We start from the raw sequence: 21,808 nt of genomic DNA on the forward strand, positions 1-21,808 counted from the left end.
AGACGCAGGAATGCCCACGTGCAGCTACGAAGTATATATTATTTTTAGAAGTGAAACAGGAAGTCTGTCAGAAACTTGAGACATGCTACACAAGGCTACACTTCAAAATCATGGGCAAACTGTCAATCTTTTTGTTTGTTCTTTCATTTTACACCATTGTCAACGCAGGTAAGATGGACTACTAACTTTCTCTCAAACTCATTTAATGACTTTTATGTCATAAAATGTTAACGGTCCACAACGGTGTATAATGTCACTCTTTTCTCAGGTTCAGGATCACATTCTCTGTGGGCACTTGCAACATACATAATCGGAGAGACACCTTTCCCTGAGTTTACAGTTGTGTTGATGTTGGATGATGTTCAAATAGGTTACTATGACTCCAACATTAAACTGTCTGTCTACAGGGGTTACCATATTACAGACAAAATAAATGACGAAGCTCAGGATGGAAGTTATGTACTTGGAACTATGTACCACCACATGAAAGAGAGATCATTTCGCCTAAAGCACCACTTAAATCTCACGGAAGGTGTTCACGTTCAGCAAAGAATTGGTGGCTGTGAGATATTGCACAATGGTGAACCGGCCCTGATCATGACAAAGAACTCTTTTAATGGAATTTTTGCAGATTATGCGGTATATTACAACATGACACATTTTACATATGATTCTGGGCAACTCCTACTAGGATATAATTGGATGAGGCAAGCAACTGAAAGAACACTTTATGCTAATGTTTGGCTTCCTATTTGCATCAACACACTGAAAAAATGCCTGAACAGAGAGAAGAACTTTGTGATGCGGAGAGTGCCTCCCAGACTCAGGTTGATAAAGAAAGAGGTTTCTGGAGACCTCCAGGTGATCTGCCTGGCGTTTGGTTTCTACCCCCGCCACATCAACTTGACCCTGCTGAGAGACGGCCATCCAGTGGCAGAACAGGAGCTGACAGGGGGGGAGGTACTGCCTAGTGGAGACGGGACCTACCAGCTGAGGAAGAGTATTTATGTCAGTACTGAGAAGCTAAGGGAGAAACACAACTACACCTGCACTGCCTCTCACCTCAGTCTGAACAACAAGCTGGATGTCAGTTGGGAGTCTGGGGCAGAGAGAGTTCACCTATTCATCCTCTCAGCTCCACTGGTGATGGCGCTGATTGTTATTCTGTTCTGCATTTTAATTTGCCTCGCAAGGAGGATACGCGCCGCATCGCAGAATTTGCAACTAGCCAGCGTTGATGCATTAGAGGCAGATGAAAGGAACTTGTCATCAGATTCTGAGATCTAATATTTTTTGGGGGACACTGATGCAACTTTGTCAATTCACAATGACACCTATGACTATGAGAGCAGACACAAAATGTGCCAATCATTATTTTATTATTGGTTGATTTCCCAACCCCACAACAAACAACTATTAAAGGATCAAGTTGTGGAGACTGTTGACAATTACAAATATCTGGGCATTGGTCCAGATTTGCATGTATATATTTTACATTAACAAAAGTAATCTTTTAATCATTTCAAATCATGACTTTTCATTAATTACACAATACACTTTATATCTGTGTTGTATTTCCTGATATCCAGTATCTAAACCAGGAGACAGTGGTGTGTATTTATGGGTGCCAAGGGAAGCCGGGCTTCCCCAAAGAATTTACAAAGAAAAAAACATTAAATCATTTATATTTTGTCTCTCTGTGTTTCGTTTTTTTTTTTTTTCAGTTCTTAATTTGATTAATGTATCTCACCGGAGAAATCATCCGAGCGAGCAAAACAGCCCCTCTCTATATCTGTATGTGTAGCCCATCTATCTGATGCTGTCTGGTCAAAAGAGTATAATATTGTTGCCACCAATAACATTGAACACAATTCAGCGCCGGGTTGTTTAGCAAGGATACTGCAGGAGTCTCTATGGAATCTACAGACCCTTCCACCGGTGCAAACAAAGGACTGGAGGCACGCGCTCGCTACTGTGCCGAATCTCGAGAGTTTCATCTGCTAGGGCCTATACACTGGGACATTTTCTTTCAAGAACGTTTACTCTTAAATTCGGTTGATTTAAGACTAAAATTAACCAGGGCCAAGGATGAGTTTTGTCTGATATCTGCCCAGGACGGTGACTTTAGTTTAAACGTGTTGGGGGCAAAGCTTTTTATTAAAAAAGTGTCTATCTCCGGCAGTTCGTCTGGGTCACTCACAGGCTTTGATGAAAGGAAATGCCCTTTACCTTCTCCAAAGAATTACCATGAAAACATTTAGCATACCTGTGGGCAGTAGAATCTGCAGTCAAGAAAACCTTTTTCTAGGCCCTTTACCCCGATACATTGTTATAGGTTTGGTTGATCACGCCTCTAATACGGGCAGCTTACATAAAAACCCATTTAATTTTCAACACTTCAATGCAGAGTATATTGCTCTCTGTCAGGACGGACGTCGGGTCCCTGCTAAGGCTTTCCAACCGCAATTTAATAACAACATATCTGTGCGAGAATTTTACAATCTATTCCTGGCTACCGGGAGACATCTAAAAGATCTCTCTTTACCTACTGACATAAATTATTTTGCAGAGGGTTGCACATTGTATGCTATCAATTTATCACCTGATAATGACACCTCAGGAAATCTGTCTGTGGTGTCCCAAGGTAACCTCAGGCTGGAAATGCGTTTCCGTACACCTTTAGCCTGTACCATTAGCATGATTGTTTATGCATGCTCTGATTCAATCTTGGAAGTAAATGCCCGAAGACCGGTCGTAGTGGATTATTATTAAGGATCGTTGAGCAAAGACATGAATACCCAAGAGTTGGAAGGGCTCATGAGCCAATTGATTGGAAAACAATTTTGTGGAGTGTTGGCTTGTGATGAAATACCTATTGGGAGCATGTTTATTGTCAATACCCATCCTAAACACATGCCGGGTGAACATTGGCTAGCTGTGACATTAGAAGACGAAGGAGGAAGAAAAATCAAAACTTTTTTTGATTCCTACGGCTTTCACCCCGGTTTTACACATTTCCCCAAATCTATTAAAGAATTTTTGACCAAAACCGGATCAAAGATATACTACAGCATCAAACAAGTGCAAGATAACCTTTCCACTACATGCAGCCACCACTGTGTATTCTACCTATGCCAAAGAGCCCGGGGAGTTTCTTTTGAAGATGTTATGTCTCTTTATAATGATGTTTTAAGAAGTAATGATAACGTTGTAGCTTATTTTGTCCGAAAATATCAAAAGTGTTCAAATATGTGTCCTTTAAGACCGTGTAATCAAGGCATATGCTCACGTCAAATGTTTCAAGAATGCCACAAATGTTAAATTGCTTAATTTTTCAAATAAAATTCGAACAAAAGTCTAACCACCCTGAGAGATCGGGATTAGGAAAAGGTCCGGAGGCGTTCAGGGGGGTAAACAAGTTATCATCATCCCATTCATAGGGGGGAGAGTTTTTTGGGGCATCTTTAGGGGTGCTGTAGCTCGTTGAAGGTTTTTGTTTTAAAGCTTGAATCTGTTGACAAAGCTTATAGTTGGGTACACCTGAGAGGGGAATGTTGAGGGTTGCCAGGGCCTTAAGCCAGTACATGTCCAGGCCCGTCTGAAGTTTGCTAGAGAGCATTTGGATGATCCAGAAGAAGATTGGGAGAATGTCATATGGTCAGATGAAACCAAAATATAACTTTTTGGTAAAAACTCAACTCGTCGTGTTTGGAGGACAAAGAATGCTGAGTTGCATCCAAAGAACACCATACCTACTGTGAAGCATGGGGGTGGAAACATAATGCTTTGGGGCTGTTTTTCTGCAAAGGGACCAGGACGACTGATCCGTGTAAAGGAAAGAATGAATGGGGCCATGTATCGTGAGATTTTGAGTGAAAACCTCCTTCCATCAGCAAGGGCATTGAAGATGAAACGTGGCCGGGTCTTTCAGCATGACAATGATCCCAAACACACCGCCCGGGCAACGAAGGAGTGGATTCGTAAGAAGCATTTCAAGGTCCTGGAGTGGCCTAGCCAGTCTCCAGATCTCAACCCCATAGAAAATCTTTGGAGGGAGTTGAAAGTCTGTGTTGCCCAGCAACAGCCCTAAAACATCACTGCTCTAGAGGGGATCTGCATGAAGGAATGGGCCAAAATACCAGCAACAGTGTGTGAAAACCTTGTGAAGACTTACAGAAAACATTTGACCTCTGTCATTGCCAACAAAGGGTATATAACAAAGTATTGAGATAAACTTTTGTTATTGACCAAATACTTATTTTCCACCATAATTTGCAAATAATATCATAAAAATCCTACAATGTGATTTTCTGGATTTTTTTTCCTCATTTTGCCTGTCATAGTTGAAGTGTACCTATGATGAAAATTACAGGCCTCTCTCATCTTTTTAAGTGGGAGAACTTGCACAATTGGTGGGTGACCAAATACTTTTTTGCCCCACTGTATATAGCCAAACTATCATTGACTTGGTACTGGTACCCCATGTATATAGCCAAGCTATCATTGACTTGATACTGGTACCTCATGTATATAGCCAAGCTATCATTGACCTGATACTGGTACCTCATGTATATAGCCAAGCTATCATTGACTTGATACTGGTACCTCATGTATATAGCCAAGCTATCATTGACTTGATACTGGTACCTCATGTATATAGCCAAGCTATCATTGACTTGATACTGGTACCTCATGTATATAGCCAAGCTATCATTGACTTGATACTGGTACCTCATGTATATAGCCAAGCTATCATTGACTTGATACTGGTACCTCATGTATATAGCCAAGCTATCATTGACTTGATACTGGTACCTCATGTATATAGCCAAGCTATCATTGACCTGATACTGGTACCTCATGTATATAGCCAAGCTATCATTGACCTGATACTGGTACCTCATGTATATAGCCAAGCTATCATTGACTTGATACTGGTACCTCATGTATATAGCCAAGCTATCATTGACTTGATACTGGTACCTCATGTATATAGCCAAGCTATCATTGACTTGATACTGGTACCTCATGTATATAGCCAAGCTATCATTGACCTGATACTGGTACCTCATGTATATAGCCAAGCTATCATTGACCTGATACTGGTACCTCATGTATATAGCCAAGCTATCATTGACTTGATACTGGTACCTCATGTATATAGCCAAGCTATCATTGACTTGATACTGGTACCTCATGTATATAGCCAAGCTATCATTGACTTGATACTGGTACCTCATGTATATAGCCAAGCTATCATTGACCTGATACTGGTACCTCATGTACAGTGCCTTGCGAAAGTATTCGGCCCCCTTGAACTTTGCGACCTTTTGCCACATTTCAGGCTTCAAACATAAAGATATAAAACTGTATTTTCTTATGAAGAATCAACAACAAGGGGGACACAATCATGAAGTGGAACGACATTTATTGGATATTTCAAACTTTTTTAACAATTCAAAAACTGAAAAATTGGGCATGCAAAATTATTCAGCCCATTTACTTTCAGTGCAGCAAACTCTCTCCAGAAGTTCAGTGAGGATCTCTGAATGATCCAATGTTGACCTAAATGACTAATGATGATAAATACAATCCACCTGTGTGTAATCAAGTCTCCGTATAAATGCACCTGCACTGTGATAGTCTCAGAGGTCCGTTAAAAGGGCAGAGAGCATCATGAAGAACAAGGAACACACCAGGCAGGTCCGAGATACTGTTGTGAAGAAGTTTAAAGCCGGATTTGGATACAAAAAGATTTCCCAAGCTTTAAACATCCCAAGGAGCACTGTGCAAGCGATAATATTGAAATGGAAGGAGTATCAGACCACTTCAAATCTACCAAGACCTGGCCGTCCCTCTAAACTTTCAGCTCATACAAGGAGAAGACTGATCAGAGATGCAGCCAAGAGGCCCATGATCACTCTGGATGAACTGCAGAGATCTACAGCTGAGGTGGGAGACTCTGTCCATAGGACAACAATCAGTGGTGTATTACACAAATCTGGCCTTTATGGAAGAGTAGCAAGAAGAAAGCCATTTCTTAAAGATATCCATAAAAAGTGTTGTTTAAAGTTTGCCACAAGCCACCTGGGAGACACACCAAACATGTGGAAGAAGGTTGAACTTTTTGGCAACAATGCAAAACGTTATGTTTGGCGTAAAAGCAACACAGCTCATCACCATGAACACACCATCCCCACTGTCAAACATGGTGGTGGCAGCATCATGGTTTGGGCCTGCTTTTCTTCAGCAGGGACAGGGAAGATGGTTCAAATTGATGGGAAGATGGATGGAGCCAAATACAGGACCATTCTGGAAGAAAACCTGATGAGTCTGAGTCTGCAAAAGACCTGAGACTGGGACGGAGATTTGTCTTCCAACAAGACAATGATCCAAAACATAAAGCAAAATCTACAATGGAATGGTTCAAAAATAAACATATCCAGGTGTTAGAATGGCCAAGTCAAAGTCCAGACCTGAATCCAATCGAGAATCTGTGGAAAGAACTGAAAACTGCTGTTCACAAATGCTCTCCATCCAACCTCACTGAGCTCGAGCTGTTTTGCAAGGAGGAATGGGAAAAAATGTCAGTCTCTCGATGTGCAAAACTGATAGAGACACACCCCAAGCGACTTACAGCTGTAATCGCAGCAAAAGGTGGCGCTACAAAGTATTAACTTAAGGGGGCTGAATAATTTTGCACGCCCAATTTTTCAGTTTTTGATTTGTTAAAAAGGTTTGAAATATCCAATAAATGTTGTTCCACTTCATGATTGTGTCCCACTTGTTGTTGATTCTTCACAAAAAAATACAGTTTTATATCTTTATGTTTGAAGCCTGAAATGTGTCAAAAGGTCGCAAAGTTCAAGGGGGCCCGAATACTTTCGCAAGGCACTGTACATAGCCAAGCTATCATTGGTTATTGTGTATTTATTCCTCGTGTTACTATTATTGTTTTTATTAATATTATTTAATTTGTTATTGTACTCTGTGCGGAAGGGCCGTTTTGTAAACATTTCACTTTTAGTGTACACCTGTTTTTTATTACAATTAAAATGTGATTTGATTTTGTTCCACCTCCACAAAAGAAACGAACACCTGCTGGCTGACCTGCTGCAGGCTGGTCGAGCTAAATCAAGCACACTTCAGTATTCAGCTTGTACTTTGGGCCACTTTTGGTTCCACCTGCACAATCACCCAAACATTTTGTGTCAAGTGTAGTTAATTGCTATTGTCTCCAAGTGCTACCTGTTAGTGGCAGGGCTTTCCTGTTTATTTATGCAGTGTTTTTTCTGTCCAGCATATCTCATTTTTTATGTGTAATGGTTGGTGTGCACTGGGAGGATGAGAGTGATGACAGTGTGGCCGAGTCCAAATTCAGTGGAACAAGTTTGTGCCTGCCTATTTCCCTATAGATCCGCTCTCCTTCTCGCTGGGTACGCCGTCCTCAATTATTTGTAATCCTTGATATTTATTTCAAAACTAACATTTCATATTATTATTGGATAGCTTATTGTATGAGCGACAGCACTGAAGATGATGTTTGATATGTGTTAAGGAATTTCTGTTAAAGACTTAATGAAGGCAACCTTGTGCTAACTCACTACACTACTGACATGGTATGGCTGCAGTTCCACTGCCTATACACAGGAGGGAGCAAAAGCATGCCAATCAGAGTCTCTCTCTCTCTCTCTCTCTCTCTGTCTCTCTCTGTCTCTGTCTCTCTCTCTTTCTCTCTCTCTGTCTCTTTCTGTCTCTCTCTTTCTCTCTCTCTCTCTCTCTGTCTCTGTCTCTGTCTCTCTCTGTCTCTGTCTCTGTCTCTCTCTGTCTCTCTCTCTCTCAATTCAATGGGCTTTATTGACATGGGAAACATATGTTGCAAGTGAAATAGATAATAAACCAAAGTGAAATAAAGAATGAACAGAAAACATTACACTTACAAAAGTTCATATGTCTATATACAGTGTTGTAACGATTTTCAAATAGTTAAAGTACAAAAGTAAAAAATAAATAAACATAAATATGGGTTGTATTTACATTGGTGTTTGTTCTTCACCCGTTGCCCTTTTCTTGTGGCATCAGGTCACAAGTCATGCTGCTGTAGTTGCAGACTGTGGTGTTTTACCCAATAGACATGGGAGTTGTGGGTCTGTGTTATCTGCGGGAAATATATGTCTCTAATATGTTCATTCATCTGGCAGGAGGTTAGGAAGTGCAGCTCAGTTTCCATCTCATTTTGTGGGCAGTGTGCTCATAGCCTGTCTTCTCTTGAGAGCCCGGTCTGCCTACGGCGGCCTTTCTCAATAGCAAGGCTATAATCACTGAGTCTGTACATAGTCAAAGCTTTCCTTAAGTTTGGGTCAGTCACAGTGGTCAGGTATTCTGCCACTGTGTACTCTCTGTTTAGAGCCAAAAAGCAGTCTAGTTTGCTTTGTTTTTTTGTTAATTATTTTATTCTTTCCAATGTGTCATCTTTTTTTTTCTCTTGATTTGGTTGGGTCTACTTGTTACTGTCCTGGGGCTCTGTGTGGTCTGTTTGTGTTTGTGAACAGAGCCCCAGGACCAGCTTGCTCAGGGGACTTTCCTCCAGGTTCATCTCTCTGTAGTTGATGGCTTTGTTATGGAAGGTTTGGGAATCTCTTCCTTTTAGGTGGTTGTAGAATTTAATGGATCTTTTCTGGATTTTGCTCATTAGCGGCTAGCAACCTAATTCTGCTCTGCATGCATTATCTGGTGTTTTATGTTGTACACTGAGGATATTTATGCAGAATTCTTCATGCAGAGTCTCAGTTTGGTGTTTGTCCTATTTTGTGAATTCTTGGTTGATGAGCAGACCAAAGACCTCACAACCATAAAGGGCAGTGGGTTATATAACTGATTCAATTACTTTTAGCCAGATCCTAATGGGTATGTCGAATTTTATGTTCCTTTTGATGGCATAAAGGCCCTTCTTGCCTTGTCTCTCAGATCGTTCACAGCTTTGTGAAAGTAACTTGTGATGCTGATGTTTAGGTATGTATAATTTTTTGTGTGCTCTAGTGCAACGGTGTCTAGTTGGAATTTGTGTCAATTAAATTAATATTTAAGGTCTTTATTGGCATGGGGCAACATATGTTTACCATGCTAAATAAAGTGAAATAGATAATATCTCTCTCTCTCTCTCTCTCTCTCTCTCTCTCTAAAGTGAAATAGAGAGAGAGAGAGAGAGAGAGATCTCTCTCTCTCAATTCAATTCAAAGGGGCTCTCATTTCTACCCTTCACACTCTCTCTCTCTCTCTCTCTCTCTCTCTCTCTCTCTCTCTCTCTCTCTCTCTTTCTCTCTCTCTCAATTCAATTCAAAGGGGCTCTCACCTCTACCCTTCATACTCTCTCTCACTTCTACCCTTCACACACGGTCCAGTCTAGTCCTTATCCTCCCAACTTGAAGGTTCCATATATCAAAAAAATCATTAAAAAAACAAAAAATTGCTTTTTGGTTTGAATTTAAGGTTAGAGTTAGGCATTTTTCATCAGATTTTAAGAAGCTAAATTGTAGAACTAGGTGGGGTTTAAGTCTTTGTGGCTGTGTTAACTAGTGACGACCCAACTTTAACTCACCATCTGTATGCTACATTGATAAATTTAGATAATTGTTTGCCACAAAGATTTTGAATTGATTTTGCCCACATGCAGGCTACTGGGCGGTTAGTGTGTGAAGTGTGCAAAAATGAGTGCAATGCTCAGCTTTCATGATGCAACAAAGAGGATTTTTTTTCATGATGGCTTCAATGGAGACACCAGATCACCTGAAAGGGGAGATGGGTGTAACTGCACGGATAATGTCCCAAATGCATCACTTTCTCATAAGGTTCTGAGTCAATTCCCACTTTGATCTCCACATCATATTTCTATAGAAATTTGAGAAACTTGGTCAGTAGAAGAGCCACGTGTTTCTATGTTTTCTATGTAACCTTAATTATGAAAAGAAAACACACACACCGGTAGCCTACTTGAAAATGATGGATACTTAAACATTGTAGGTTTTAAACCATAGGAGTCAACATTTTGCCAGTGTTTGATGCCCTTGCTTAAGAGCCTAGGGGCCCTCCAATACATATCATTCCAGGTTGAAAGGGGCGAATACCTGAGCTTATAAGCAGGTAACGTCACAGAAACTTTCTTGGAGATTTCTGAGAGTCCTGTGTGAAAGGGCTTATTCACATGGACACACTTAATTTTAAACAATGCCAGAGTCAAAGAACAAGATCACATTTTGAGGTGGGTGGCAACAAAGTGACCAAATAGCAGGGCCGCTCCAGCCTTTTGGGGTCCCTAAGCGATATTTGGTTAGGGGCCCCCCCACCAAGCAGGGATTTTTTGGAATGCCTCCCACTACGACTCAGGAAACCATGCAGCTTATTAGGCTAAAGATGAAATTAGTTATGATTAACTTTAAAGGGTGGTGAAAGTGTAACCGGTGTGAAATGGCTAGCTAGTTAGCGGGGTGTGCGCTAATAGCGTTTCAATCGGTGACGTCACTTGCCCTGAGACCTTGAAATAGTTGTTCCCCTTGACAAATACAGATATAGATATTATTGCTCTTAGGCTATCCATAATAATGTCATCATGCAGACTAGCCTACCTGCACTGTATCTGTGAGCTATTGGCTAGAGCACACGTGCCAAGACCATAGCAGGCCATAACAGATTTTGTGACAAAACTATCGGTATACTTGAAAATGGGATGGAAACACATTGAACTTCCGATTTTTATGAGGTAGAAGAAAACTTAAAAGAGAAAAAATAAACGTGTGCACTACGATTTTTATCCAGAAGTCAGTTAGGTGGAAACACACCACTGGTGGGAAAATACGCATATTTTCTTTCTGCGTTTTTTAAACGTTCCCGTGAAAATCTGTCACCAATCGAAACCTAGCAAGTGACTGACAAAACAAAAGAGAAACTGCTGATGCATAACCAAATTTGAACTTACAACTTGTGTATTCTACTATTCGAGCTCGGCAGTAAATTGAGTCCCCGTAAAAAACTAATTCAGGGGGCCCTAAGCAACTGCTTATGTCGCTTATGCATGGAGCCAGTGTTGTGCCGAAAATGTCCCCCTTGCCAGAATCCCCCCCCCCCCCCCTTCGCGTTCTTCATTGCTGTGACTTGCTTGCTAGTTGAGATTTCTGCTCTTCACTCTGTTGTCAGTTTAGCCTACATTTCACTGAACTTAGTAGCAGAGAGCATTTTTGTCTGCAGTTTTCAGTTTGGCTATTTGTTTCAAGTGTGTGTGGCAGTTCTAGCTTGTATGGCGCCCTGGGCGAACCCCCCCCTTCAGTGCTCGAGCACGCCCCAGCCCGCACCAGGGGGCGCCCGGTTCCGCCCCTGGCCCATGTCGCCTGTACCTACAGTTGAAGTCTGAAGTTTACATACACTTAATGTGGAGACACTAAAACTCGTTTTTCAACTACTCCACAAATTTCTTGTTAACAAACTATAGTTTTGGCAAGTCGGTTAGGACATCTACATTGTTCATGAGCAAAGTAATTATATCACTTATAATTCACTGTATCACAATTCCAGTGGGTCAGAAGTTTACATACACTAAGTTGACTGTGCCTTTTAAACAGCTTGGAAAATTCCAGAAAATTGTGTCATGTCTTTAGAAGATTCTGATAGACTAATTGACATAATTTGAGTCAATTGGAGGTGTACCTGTGGATGTATTTCAAGGCTTACCTTTAAATTCAGTGCCTCTTTGCTTGACATCATGGGAAAATCAGAAGAAATCAGCCAAGATTTAAAAGATAAATTGTAGACCTCCACAAGTCTGGTTCAAGCCTGAAGGTACCATGTTCATCTGTACAAACAATAGTATGCAAGTATAAACACCATGGGACCACGCAGCCGCCATACCGCTCAGGAAGGAGACGCGTTCTGTCTCCTAGAGATGAACATACTTTGGTGGGGAAAGTGCAAACCAATCCCAGAACAACAGCAAAGGACCTTGTGAAGATGCTGGAGGAAACAGGTACGAAAGTATCTATATCCACAATAAAACGAATCCTATATCGACATAACCTGAAAGGCCGCTCAGCAAGGAAGAAGCCACTGCTCCAAAACCGCCATAGAAAAGCCAGACTATGGTTTGCAACTGCACATGGGGAGAAAGATCATAATTTTTGGTCTGATGAAACAAAAATAGAACTGTTTGGCCATAATGACCATCGTTATGTTTGGAGGAAAAAGGGGGAGGCTTGCAAGCTGAAGAACACCATCCCAACTGTGAAGCACGGGGGTTGCAGCATCATGTTGTGGGGGTGCTTTGCTGCACGAGGGACTGGTGCACTTCACAAAATAGATGGCATCATGAGGGACTGGAAAATTACGTGGATATATTGAAGCAACATCTCAAGACATCAGTCAGGAAGTTAAAGTTTGGTCATAAATGGGTCTTCTAAATGGACAATGACCCCAAGCATACTTCCAAAGTTGGGGCAAAATAATTTAAGGACAACAAAGTCAAGGTATTGGAGTGGCCATCACAAAGCCCTGACCTCAATCCCATAGAAAATGTGTGGGCAGAACTGAAAAAGTGTGTGCGAGTAAGGAGGCCTACAAACCTGACTCAGTTACACCTGCTCTGTCAGGAGGAATAGGCCAGTATTCACCCAATTTATTGTGGGAAGCTTGTGGAAGGCTACCTGAAACGTTTGACCCAAGTTATACAATTTAAAGGCAATGCTACACTCAATTAATATTTGGTATGTAAACTTCTGACCCACTAGGAATGTGATGAAAGAAATAAAAGCTGAAATAAATCATTCTCTCTACTATTATTCTGACATTTCACATTCTTAAAATAAAGTGGTGATCCTAACTGACCTAAAACTGAGAATGTTTACTAGGATTAAATGTCAGGAATTGTGAAAAACTGAGATTAAATGTATTTGGCTAAAGTGTATGTAAACTTCCAACTTCAACTGTAAATCCGCTACTGAATTATTGTATTAGTCCATAAATAAATCTATTCATCATCTCGTCATCTCTCCCGTGTCTTATTCGACTTGTATTTTTGTAAGGATAAAAATACAGCCATAGTTGATCGAAAATGTTTATTGCTTGCCAACATTTTACTCCCTCCTCTATGTTTAATAACACACATACATTAATTATTAATTTCGGTTGCCTATCTTGACGTGAAGTTTGTTCTGTAGAAAGTATTTGACTCTCATCTGTGTCACAGAAAGTATTTGACTCTAGCCACAAAATTAAGGAAATTAGAAGGGGGGATAATTCTGGCAGGGGGAAAATTTTCGGCACAACACCGGACCTGCCAAATAGCCTACTAACTTTTTGCCAACCAACTTCAGTAGTGGTCTCTCAATAGCTGTAGGTAGGCTGCTACGGGCCACAGCCCCACCTTGCAGGGAACACTACTCCGTCTCGGACTTCACAGATAACAACATTCTGAGTCAGACGGCTCAACCTCCAGTCTGAACAGATAGTCTTCATGGACTAGAGGGGATGGCTGCGCGACCGAGACTATTTTACCTACTCACAACTTTATTCCTGTTTTTAAACTACTACTCTGCATTACCGGCGACTGGCACCAAGAAAGGAAACTCGGATAAATGCAACTATAAGGTAAAAATCATCAAACGTAGCCTATCGTCGTGTTTTAGAAGTTATGTAGGTGCGTGTCAAGTCTTGTTCAAAAGACTTGAGTTATTCTGACGTCAATTTTGACGTTGTTTGTAACCTAGCTGTGAAAATCATAGCTATTTAGATATTTTTTTCTAAATAATTTGGGCGAATAAAAAACGTAACAAGAAGATACTTCAAGAAGTAAGAAACTTTTGGTTTAAATATGCAGTATTATTGTAGATTAGTGATATTTTATAATAAAGCCCATGACGAATCCACACAACCATGTTACATTGATATGGAACGAATAGAACAAAATGTAGCCAGTACTGGACAGAATAGAACAAAATGTAGCCAATACTAGACAGTTTGTACCACAACCGGAAACTGTAGAAGGTAAAACTTGTTGCAAGTGAGAAGTGGTGTGACAGGGTTGCCCAAACTCGGTCCGGTCCTGGGCGCGCGTTTTGGTTTTTGCCCTAGCACTGCACAGCTAATTACAATAATCAAAGTATCATCAAGTTTTGATTATTTGAATCAGCTGTCTAGTGCTAGGGCAAAAATCTAAACCTACTCGGGGTCAGAACCGAGTTTGGGAAACCGTGGTCTATCAGATACCCAGCAATGTGTTTGACCTGAGCAAGTCACATTTCACTCGCCAATTGTCATTATAATGTTGTGAGAGTAGACATGGACTCAGTAGAGGAAGCTGATAAGAATTTAAAATGGATGAGTAAAATGGCCCAATTGTATTATTTATCAAATAGGCTGAGTATTATCTCTTGCTTTTGTTTGTTGTCTTTTCCTCGGCAGTGGCTGCTTCTTTGTTGTGTGATTGACTGATGTGCTATTGAGTGAGAGATTGACCCGTAATGCATTGTCTGTGTTAGGGGCCCGGTGGCCTTTGAAGTGATTTCCTATAGGAAGTCAGGCCACTGTTTGCTCGATTAAAATTTCTTGGCATTTCCTCTTTGCAAGCACAGGCCATCTCCCCTCAACAGCTGCTTCAAACAACTCTTAGGATGCAAGTCCTCAATCAACAGTTGCTAAAAGAAACACTTGAAGTTTTAAATACACAAACTTACAGGTGTCAGGTAGTTTTTTATTCAAAGGGACTGTAAAAGTCTACATATTTTATGCCAACATGATAGAACACTCCTCCACTTGTAGTCTATTTTTGAGGAACCCACACTGGCTTTAGTTTTCATTATAATATGCATTTGAACTTTTCTTCCATTGATACAACATAAACCTCCACATGATTGTCTACTTAAAAGCTCAAACCTTTTACATAATATTGGCAACAAAGTGATTGGACATGAGTGTGTATAGCCTACACGCAATATGAGTTTTCAACACTGATCCAAGCTGTATCACAACCGGCTGTGATTGGGAGTCCCATGGGATGGTGTACAATTGGCCCAGCTTCGTCCAGGTTTGGCCGGTGAAGACCGTCATTGTAAATAAGAATTTGTTCTTAACTGACTTGCCTAGGTTAAATTAAAAAAATAAAATGAGGATCAGGCAGGATACTGTTTTGTGGATGTTGAGGTTGGCGTAGAGTTTTAATTCAGTGGAGCTTCTCTCCCATTGAGAGGGCAGCACAGAAGTCTGCTGGAGGTCCCGTGGGACAGAGGTTGGCTCGGGATTAAAGTGCTTATCCTCCGGAACTCTGCTCCTTCCTTACCTCCCTCCATCCCTCACTCCCTGCCTCTCAGCGGTATTCTGTCACAGCCTCACCAAGGGGCTCGCTAAGAATGAAGATTACTCATTTATATTTTTCAAAATGAGCCAAAATTTCCATCCATCCCATTTCTCTCTAGAGGAGATTTGCTTGGATGTTTTTGTAATACACACTACACTTCATTCATATTCCATATTTCTGTAATAACAAGAGAGAGGAAAAAGAGAACATCGACTCAAGCCAGGTTTCCTTTTTGGATGGATATTACCAGCTGTGTAATCCTTTTAATCAAATGCCATTCGCCTACATCTGGTAAAGTTATGATTATAGTTCGTGGAATTGGAGCCACTGTGATATCAGCCAAACTACGAAACATATTAGTTTGAAAGAGACAGTTGGAGATTGCAACTTCTTCTTAACAGATATATCTGGGAATTGCATCCTAGGTTTCAGAGGAAGTCTGGAGGACCAATGCAATCAATAAAGTTTATAACAGGTCTCTTGGACAAATTCTGAGACTGGTGTTGTGTGCCAAATAGCACCCTATTCCCTATATAGTGCACTACGTTTGACCAGATAAAGTAGTGCACTATAAACGGATTAGTATTCCATTTGGGACGCAACTCAGGTGAAATCACCCGTATTGGTTTCCCCTGGTGCTTACAACAACATACATTTTTACTCCACCACCTGGGACAATGACCTAGTTGTTTGCCTTGCCTCTATGGGCTGGTTAAAACGCTTCAAAATCCAGCATAGAACACACACTTTGCATGAACGTTTCTCAGAACTAAATGAAATAAGGAAAATAGGTTAGTCTATTTGAAGAGTAAACGGTCTGCACATGATTGATATGTTTAATTCATTGGAATAACAAATAATAGTGTTCTGTATGTGATATGGTAGATTTTTATTATTGGTTTCAATGGTCTGCCGTATTTCCTAATATGTGGATACTCACGCGATCAGAGGAAACAATAACATTGATAGCAGCACCACTAATCACGGTACTACTCTGTTTTAAACCTCAGACATACTGGTAGGATTGTCAAACGTTTCCCTTCCAATGGTACTTAGCACCTGAATCTCTTTTGTGTTCACACAGCAAAGACCTTGGAAATTGTCAGCCACTCAGCCTTGTTAAAATACTCCAAACCAGAAGGTGGCAGTAGCATTGTTTGACACTGCATGTTTGTGTGTGTTGATTAGTTTATGGTCTAGATTCCAATGTAAGCTAGGTAGCTATCTGCGCTAATGTTGCTATTTCGTAGAAAGCCCTGGTTGATACTAGCCAGGTGGCTCTCCATAATACCATACCATAATACCATACTGCCAGTGCCAGCCCATTGCCACATTTTTTGCTAGCTAGCTAACGTTAGCATATTTGCTAGCTAGCGCAACATAACTAGCTAGCAAAGGACACTGCCCTAACTTTGCAGCTAACACAGGCAGCTGTCATGGAAATGAGCTTATCCATTGTGAGTTAATTATAATGTTAACACTAGTGGTTAGTTTGCCAGGGGGAATTATTTAGTGTTGTGTGCATTGCGTCTGTGAACTTAGCTAGCTACCATCACATAGCTTACATTGCATATGAAGTGTGACTGCTTCATCCTTGGAAGTGTGGAAAAAATTCCCTATTTTTTGGGGTTGGCTCCCCCACGTGGTGGTTCGTGCTCTCTGATTGGCTCAAAATCAAGTAAAATCGGTAGGTTTGTCACTACCGGGTTGGAACGCAGCAGGTACCGCTTTTGTTCTAGCAAGATTAGGAACGGCCTCCCAATAGTGGTGGAACGCTACAGGAGTGTGTTTTGCACCAACTGTCATTGTCCCAATGATTCCCAGTCATGCCTTGATATACAAATGGATGGAAAGAAAAAATGAAAGGACAGTGTTTTACAATGTCCCTAGACATACACAAACAGTGGCCTGGCCAAGTCTTTTATAGTGGTGGCCCTGGGATCCCTTACCAGCCCTGGCTTGACTGCACGTGTGGGACACCTTTTCCTTTCATCCACTTTCGCTTGAAGGTTACTCAAAGGAAAGAAGCACCCTCTTGTTCCCCCTTTTTCTTATGGCTGTAACATCTGGCTGCAGATGAATGATATCAGGGATGGTGCGCTTGTTTCGTAGTGTTGACAGTCTGCGAAGAGAGGGAGAGAGAGAGTGTGTGTTCATTCTGTGAGTTTGTCTCTATGTGTGTGTGTGTGTGTGTGCACCCTTCACGTGTGTGTATGCACACGCAAATGGTGCACATGCGCATGTGCACGATTCACGTGTGTGTGTGTGTGTGTGTGTGTCGGGGTAACAAGGTTTAGAGTTATTCCTCTCCACCTCCTTGAGGCAGCATTGAAAACCATCCAACCAGCTCGTAACCTTGTAGGCAGTTTTGTCTCTGTTCTGTGGGAAAGTCCCTGGTTGGCTAGCTCTGAATCGGGGCAGAGCCGTCGCCCTGGAGCTTTTCTCAATGAGGCCGGGGTCTTTCAGATGCACGACTGCCTGCCTTTGATTGTCAGGGAGGGAGGGAGTCCTGCTGCTAGGGAAGAATGGCTGTTTGGCCCTGATAAGCGGGAGGTATGTTAAAAGTGAATTAGAAGTCCAGTATGTCTGTTCACCTCCCCAGGGTACTGCACTGCAGTGTTGATCGGCCGGTCAGAGTCTAGCTGTTGTTGTGCCTGGTCTGGTCTTACGCAATACATTTATAAATAAATTTTTATTCAATAAATAAATGAATGATTAAACGGTCAGAATTAGAAATACTGTAAGTTAGCTTCCGTGTGGAATTGTTTGGACACACATGCGCCGTCGCACACATATACAAACAAATACACACAGAACCCCCCCCCCCCCCCCCCCCCACACACACACACACACAATTTTAATGACTGTGTCTGACTGACAGACTGAAGTGATTACTATCAATTATCTGCTCTTTTCTCTTTACCTCATCAGTGATCTGATATCCAGGGGAAAGTTCCTACTTCCTGCCAAAGACTCAGACCCCAGCGTGAGATTACACAGTGTTCTCTTCAAAGGCTCAAGAGTCAGATAAATGGTTACGGTACAAGGCAGTCCCCTTCCTGTGTTTCAATGTGACCCGACTGGTCAGTCATTTTATTATGACTACTACGACATGAAGACCCAGAGCCCAGAGTGAGATTACACCACGGTGGTCTGCTTTCTTGTGCTCATTGTCACTGTGTTCACTAAGCAGTTGGTGGCTCGATGGAGTTGGTGGCTCGACGGAGTTGGTGGCTCGACGGAGTTGGTGGCTCGACGGAGTTGGTGGCTCAATGTCTATTTTTATTTCGTTGAGTTAAACAATTAGGGTTACATATCGTTAGTTCATTGTAAGTTGGGAAGAGATGTGGGTGTATTTACATGCACATTAGTTACAATGTCATCCCTGCCTTAGTCATTACGGCATCAGTGCTAGGGCTTCCATGAAGAGAGGAACAGCCGATGTCTCTGTCATTATCCTGGATGCCGGATCCAGGTTTGGATAGAGGTCCCAGGGTAGTACAGACCATTCTTACAGCGTGAAGCACAACACTGCATATCCCAACAAGCACTCTCCCTCACCATACAGACATTTGCTTGCTCTGTCTCTGTCTGTCTGTCGGTGCGTCTGTAATGTGATCAGCTCTTTCTCAGCTAAACCTGGCTGGTCAGGACTAGAACAGGCTGGAAGCCTTCAGCTCTTCAAATGGCTTCATTTGAATGCCATTCATATCCATAATTATGTGGATCAGGATCATTTGGATGACTCAGCCTTTAGAAAAACACCTTCGGATTTATTTCTTACTACTGTTGTTCATTGTCTTAGGATCGGATATATTTTAGTCCACCTTAAGGCTATGTCTTCCAAGAGTCATTGAGTCCAAGAGTCTTCCAATAGTCTTCGATATAGTCCTGAAATTCCAAGACTTCACATATGATAAGGAATTGTGTTCCTCTTTTTCATCTATAAAAGGAAATGAAATGTAGTTTTATTGTTGTGTAGTTGCCCTTTCTTTATGGCGTCCTCCCTTTGAAAGGCCTGTTTGAACTTGACACAGGTTCAAACTCTTTTATTGAATGGCAAATGCAAGTTGCTCAAAGCAATGTAAGATTAGGAAATATATTATCATATTCATCAAATTCTTGGATGGAACATTGGCATGGTTTATTAAGGAAATACCTGTAGTTTAGTGACGTAAAGCTGTTAAATCCATTTGTAAATCCATTGTTAAATTTATTGTTAAATCCATTACTAAATCATTTGTTAAATCCATTGCATTAATAGCTTTCTAGCAGTGGATCAATGAGAGCCAGGTAATAAATTGTACAGAATTTATACCATAGCAATTGATCTATACAGCAGCTGTACCCTTTTTATACGTGAATTCTTACTCTGTCAGTCAAATCGAAACCATTATATGTCTATACAGCAGCTACAGTCATACATTTTTCTTCTCTCTTAACCTCAATCAAATATAAATCAACATTCTTAAATAGACCAGAATACCGTAGTAAGTGAATGTCTTCCAGACATGAGGTTTCTCCCTCTCTGCTCCTACTTGCCATGGAAAACAGAATAGATATCCCACTGGGAGGATGTGTTCATTTGTCTCAGTCTCTGCCCTCTGCCCCTGTCTGCTGTGTTTTCTAGAGTGTCAGTCCTGCTCTGCCATGGTCTGTGTATCTACAAGGCGGGTCAGACACCCTCTGTCCCCGTCTGTGTATCTACAAGGGGGGTCAGCCACCCTCTGTCCCCGTCTGTGTATCTACAAGGGGGGTCAGCCACCCTCTGTCCCCGTCTGTGTATCTACAAGGCGGGTCAGACACCCTCTGTCCCCGTCTGCGTATCTACAAGGCGGGTCAGACACCCTCTGTCCCTGTCTGTGTATCTACAAGGCGGGTCAGACACCCTCTGTACCTGTCTGTGTATCTACAAGGGGGGTCAGCCACCCTCTGTCCCTGTCTGTGTATCTACTAGAGGTCGACCGATTAATCAGAATGGCCGATTAATTAGCCCTGTCAGCCCTGCTCTGCCATGGTCTGTGTATCTACAAGGTGGGTCAGACACCCTCTGTCCCCGTCTGTGTATCTACAAGGGGGGTCAGCCACCCTCTGTCCCCGTCTGTGTATCTACAAGGGGGGTCAGCCACCCTCTGTCCCCGTCTGTGTATCTACAAGGGGGGTCAGCCACCCTCTGTCCCCGTCTGTGTATCTACAAGGGGGGTCAGCCACCCTCTGTCCCCGTCTGTGTATCTACAAGGGGGGTCAGACACCCTCTGTCCCCGTCTGTGTATCTACAAGGCGGGTCAGACACCCTCTGTCCCCGTCTGTGTATCTACAAGGCAGGTCAGACACCCTCTGTCCCTGTCTGTGTATCTACAAGGCGGGTCAGACACCCTCTGTACTTGTCTGTGTATCTACAAGGGGGGTCAGCCACCCTCTGTCCCTGTCTGTGTATCTACTAGAGGTCGACCGATTAATCAGAATGGCCGATTAATTAGCCCTGTCAGCCCTGCTCTGCCATGGTCTGTGTATCTACAAGGTGGGTCAGACACCCTCTGTCCCCGTCTGTGTATCTACAAGGGGGGTCAGCCACCCTCTGTCCCCGTCTGTGTATCTACAAGGGGGGTCAGCCACCCTCTGTCCCCGTCTGTGTATCTACAAGGGGGGTCAGCCACCCTCTGTCCCCGTCTGTGTATCTACAAGGGGGGTCAGCCACCCTCTGTCCCCGTCTGTGTATCTACAAGGGGGGTCAGCCACCCTCTGTCCCCGTCTGTGTATCTACAAGGGGGGTCAGACACCCTCTGTCCCCGTCTGTGTATCTACAAGGCGGGTCAGACACCCTCTGTCCCCGTCTGTGTATCTACAAGGCAGGTCAGACACCCTCTGTCCCTGTCTGTGTATCTACAAGGCGGGTCAGACACCCTCTGTCCCTGTCTGTGTATCTACAAGGCGGGTCAGACACCCTCTGTACCTGTCTGTGTATCTACAAGAGGTCGACCGATTTAATCAGAATGGCCGATTTAATTAGGGCCGATTTCAAGTTTTTATAACAATCGGAAATCGGTATTTTTGGGCGCCTATTTGCCGTTTAAAAAAATAATAATTATGACTAGGCAAGTCCGTTAAGAACACATTCTTATTTTCAATGACGGCCTAGGAACGGTGGGTTAACTGCCTTGTTCAGGGGCAGAACGACAGATTTTCACCGTGTCAGCTCGGGGGATCCAATCTTGCAACCTTACAGTTAACTAGTCCAATGCAATAACGACCTGCCTCTTTCTCTTTGCACTCCACAAGGAGACTTGACTGCCTGTTATGAGAATGCAGTAAGCCAAGGTAAGTTACTAGCTAGCATTAAACCTATCTTAGAAAAAACAATCAATCATAATCACTAGTTAACTACACATGGTTGATGAAATTACTAGATATTATCTAGCGTGTCCTGCGTTGCATATAATCTGACTGAGCATACAAGCATACAAGTGTCTAAGT

At 42.2% G+C, this 21,808-nt stretch overlaps 2 protein-coding genes across 5 annotated transcripts in view; both read left to right on the forward strand.

Annotated features, from left to right (window-relative positions):
• Positions 1–24: 24 nt before the first annotated feature.
• LOC110494740 (major histocompatibility complex class I-related gene protein) lies at positions 25–1,694 on the forward strand. Of its 2 annotated transcripts, none has more exons than XM_021570064.2 (2): positions 25–168; positions 408–1,694. In XM_021570064.2, the coding sequence occupies exons 1-2, from the start codon at positions 83–85 to the stop codon at positions 1,285–1,287; spliced, it is 966 nt and encodes a 321-aa protein (XP_021425739.2). In that variant the 5' UTR covers positions 25–82; the 3' UTR covers positions 1,288–1,694. The 2 variants fall into 2 exon arrangements, with proteins under 2 accessions (XP_021425739.2, XP_021425738.2); XM_021570063.2 differs by having other exon boundaries at positions 32–168; positions 269–1,694.
• Positions 1,695–13,281: 11,587 nt separating this feature from the next.
• Positions 13,282–21,808, forward strand: part of LOC110494741 (interleukin-17 receptor D) — a 59,479-nt gene continuing 50,952 nt past the window's right edge. Inside the window, exon 1 of one of the 3 annotated variants that reach the window (XM_036950788.1) lies at positions 13,282–13,629. In XM_036950788.1, coding sequence (XP_036806683.1) covers positions 13,510–13,629 — 120 coding nt within the window. In that variant the 5' untranslated portion in view covers positions 13,282–13,509. The remainder of the gene's footprint in view (positions 13,630–21,808) is intronic. The other 2 variants (XM_036950789.1, XM_036950790.1) reach the window with 2 other exon arrangements.

Source organism: Oncorhynchus mykiss, chromosome 17 (assembly GCF_013265735.2).
Source record: "Oncorhynchus mykiss isolate Arlee chromosome 17, USDA_OmykA_1.1, whole genome shotgun sequence".
In the NCBI taxonomy this organism is placed as follows: Eukaryota; Metazoa; Chordata; class Actinopteri; order Salmoniformes; family Salmonidae; genus Oncorhynchus; species Oncorhynchus mykiss.

Excerpts from the sequence above, each read along its gene's own strand:
- LOC110494740 (XM_021570063.2), top strand. The coding sequence starts at position 111 with ATGGGCAAACTGTCAATCTTTTTGTTTGTTCTTTCATTTTACACCATT. Across the intron at positions 169-268 it reads TTACACCATTGTCAACGCAG|GTTCAGGATCACATTCTCTG; the intron begins GTAAGATGGACT and ends CTCTTTTCTCAG.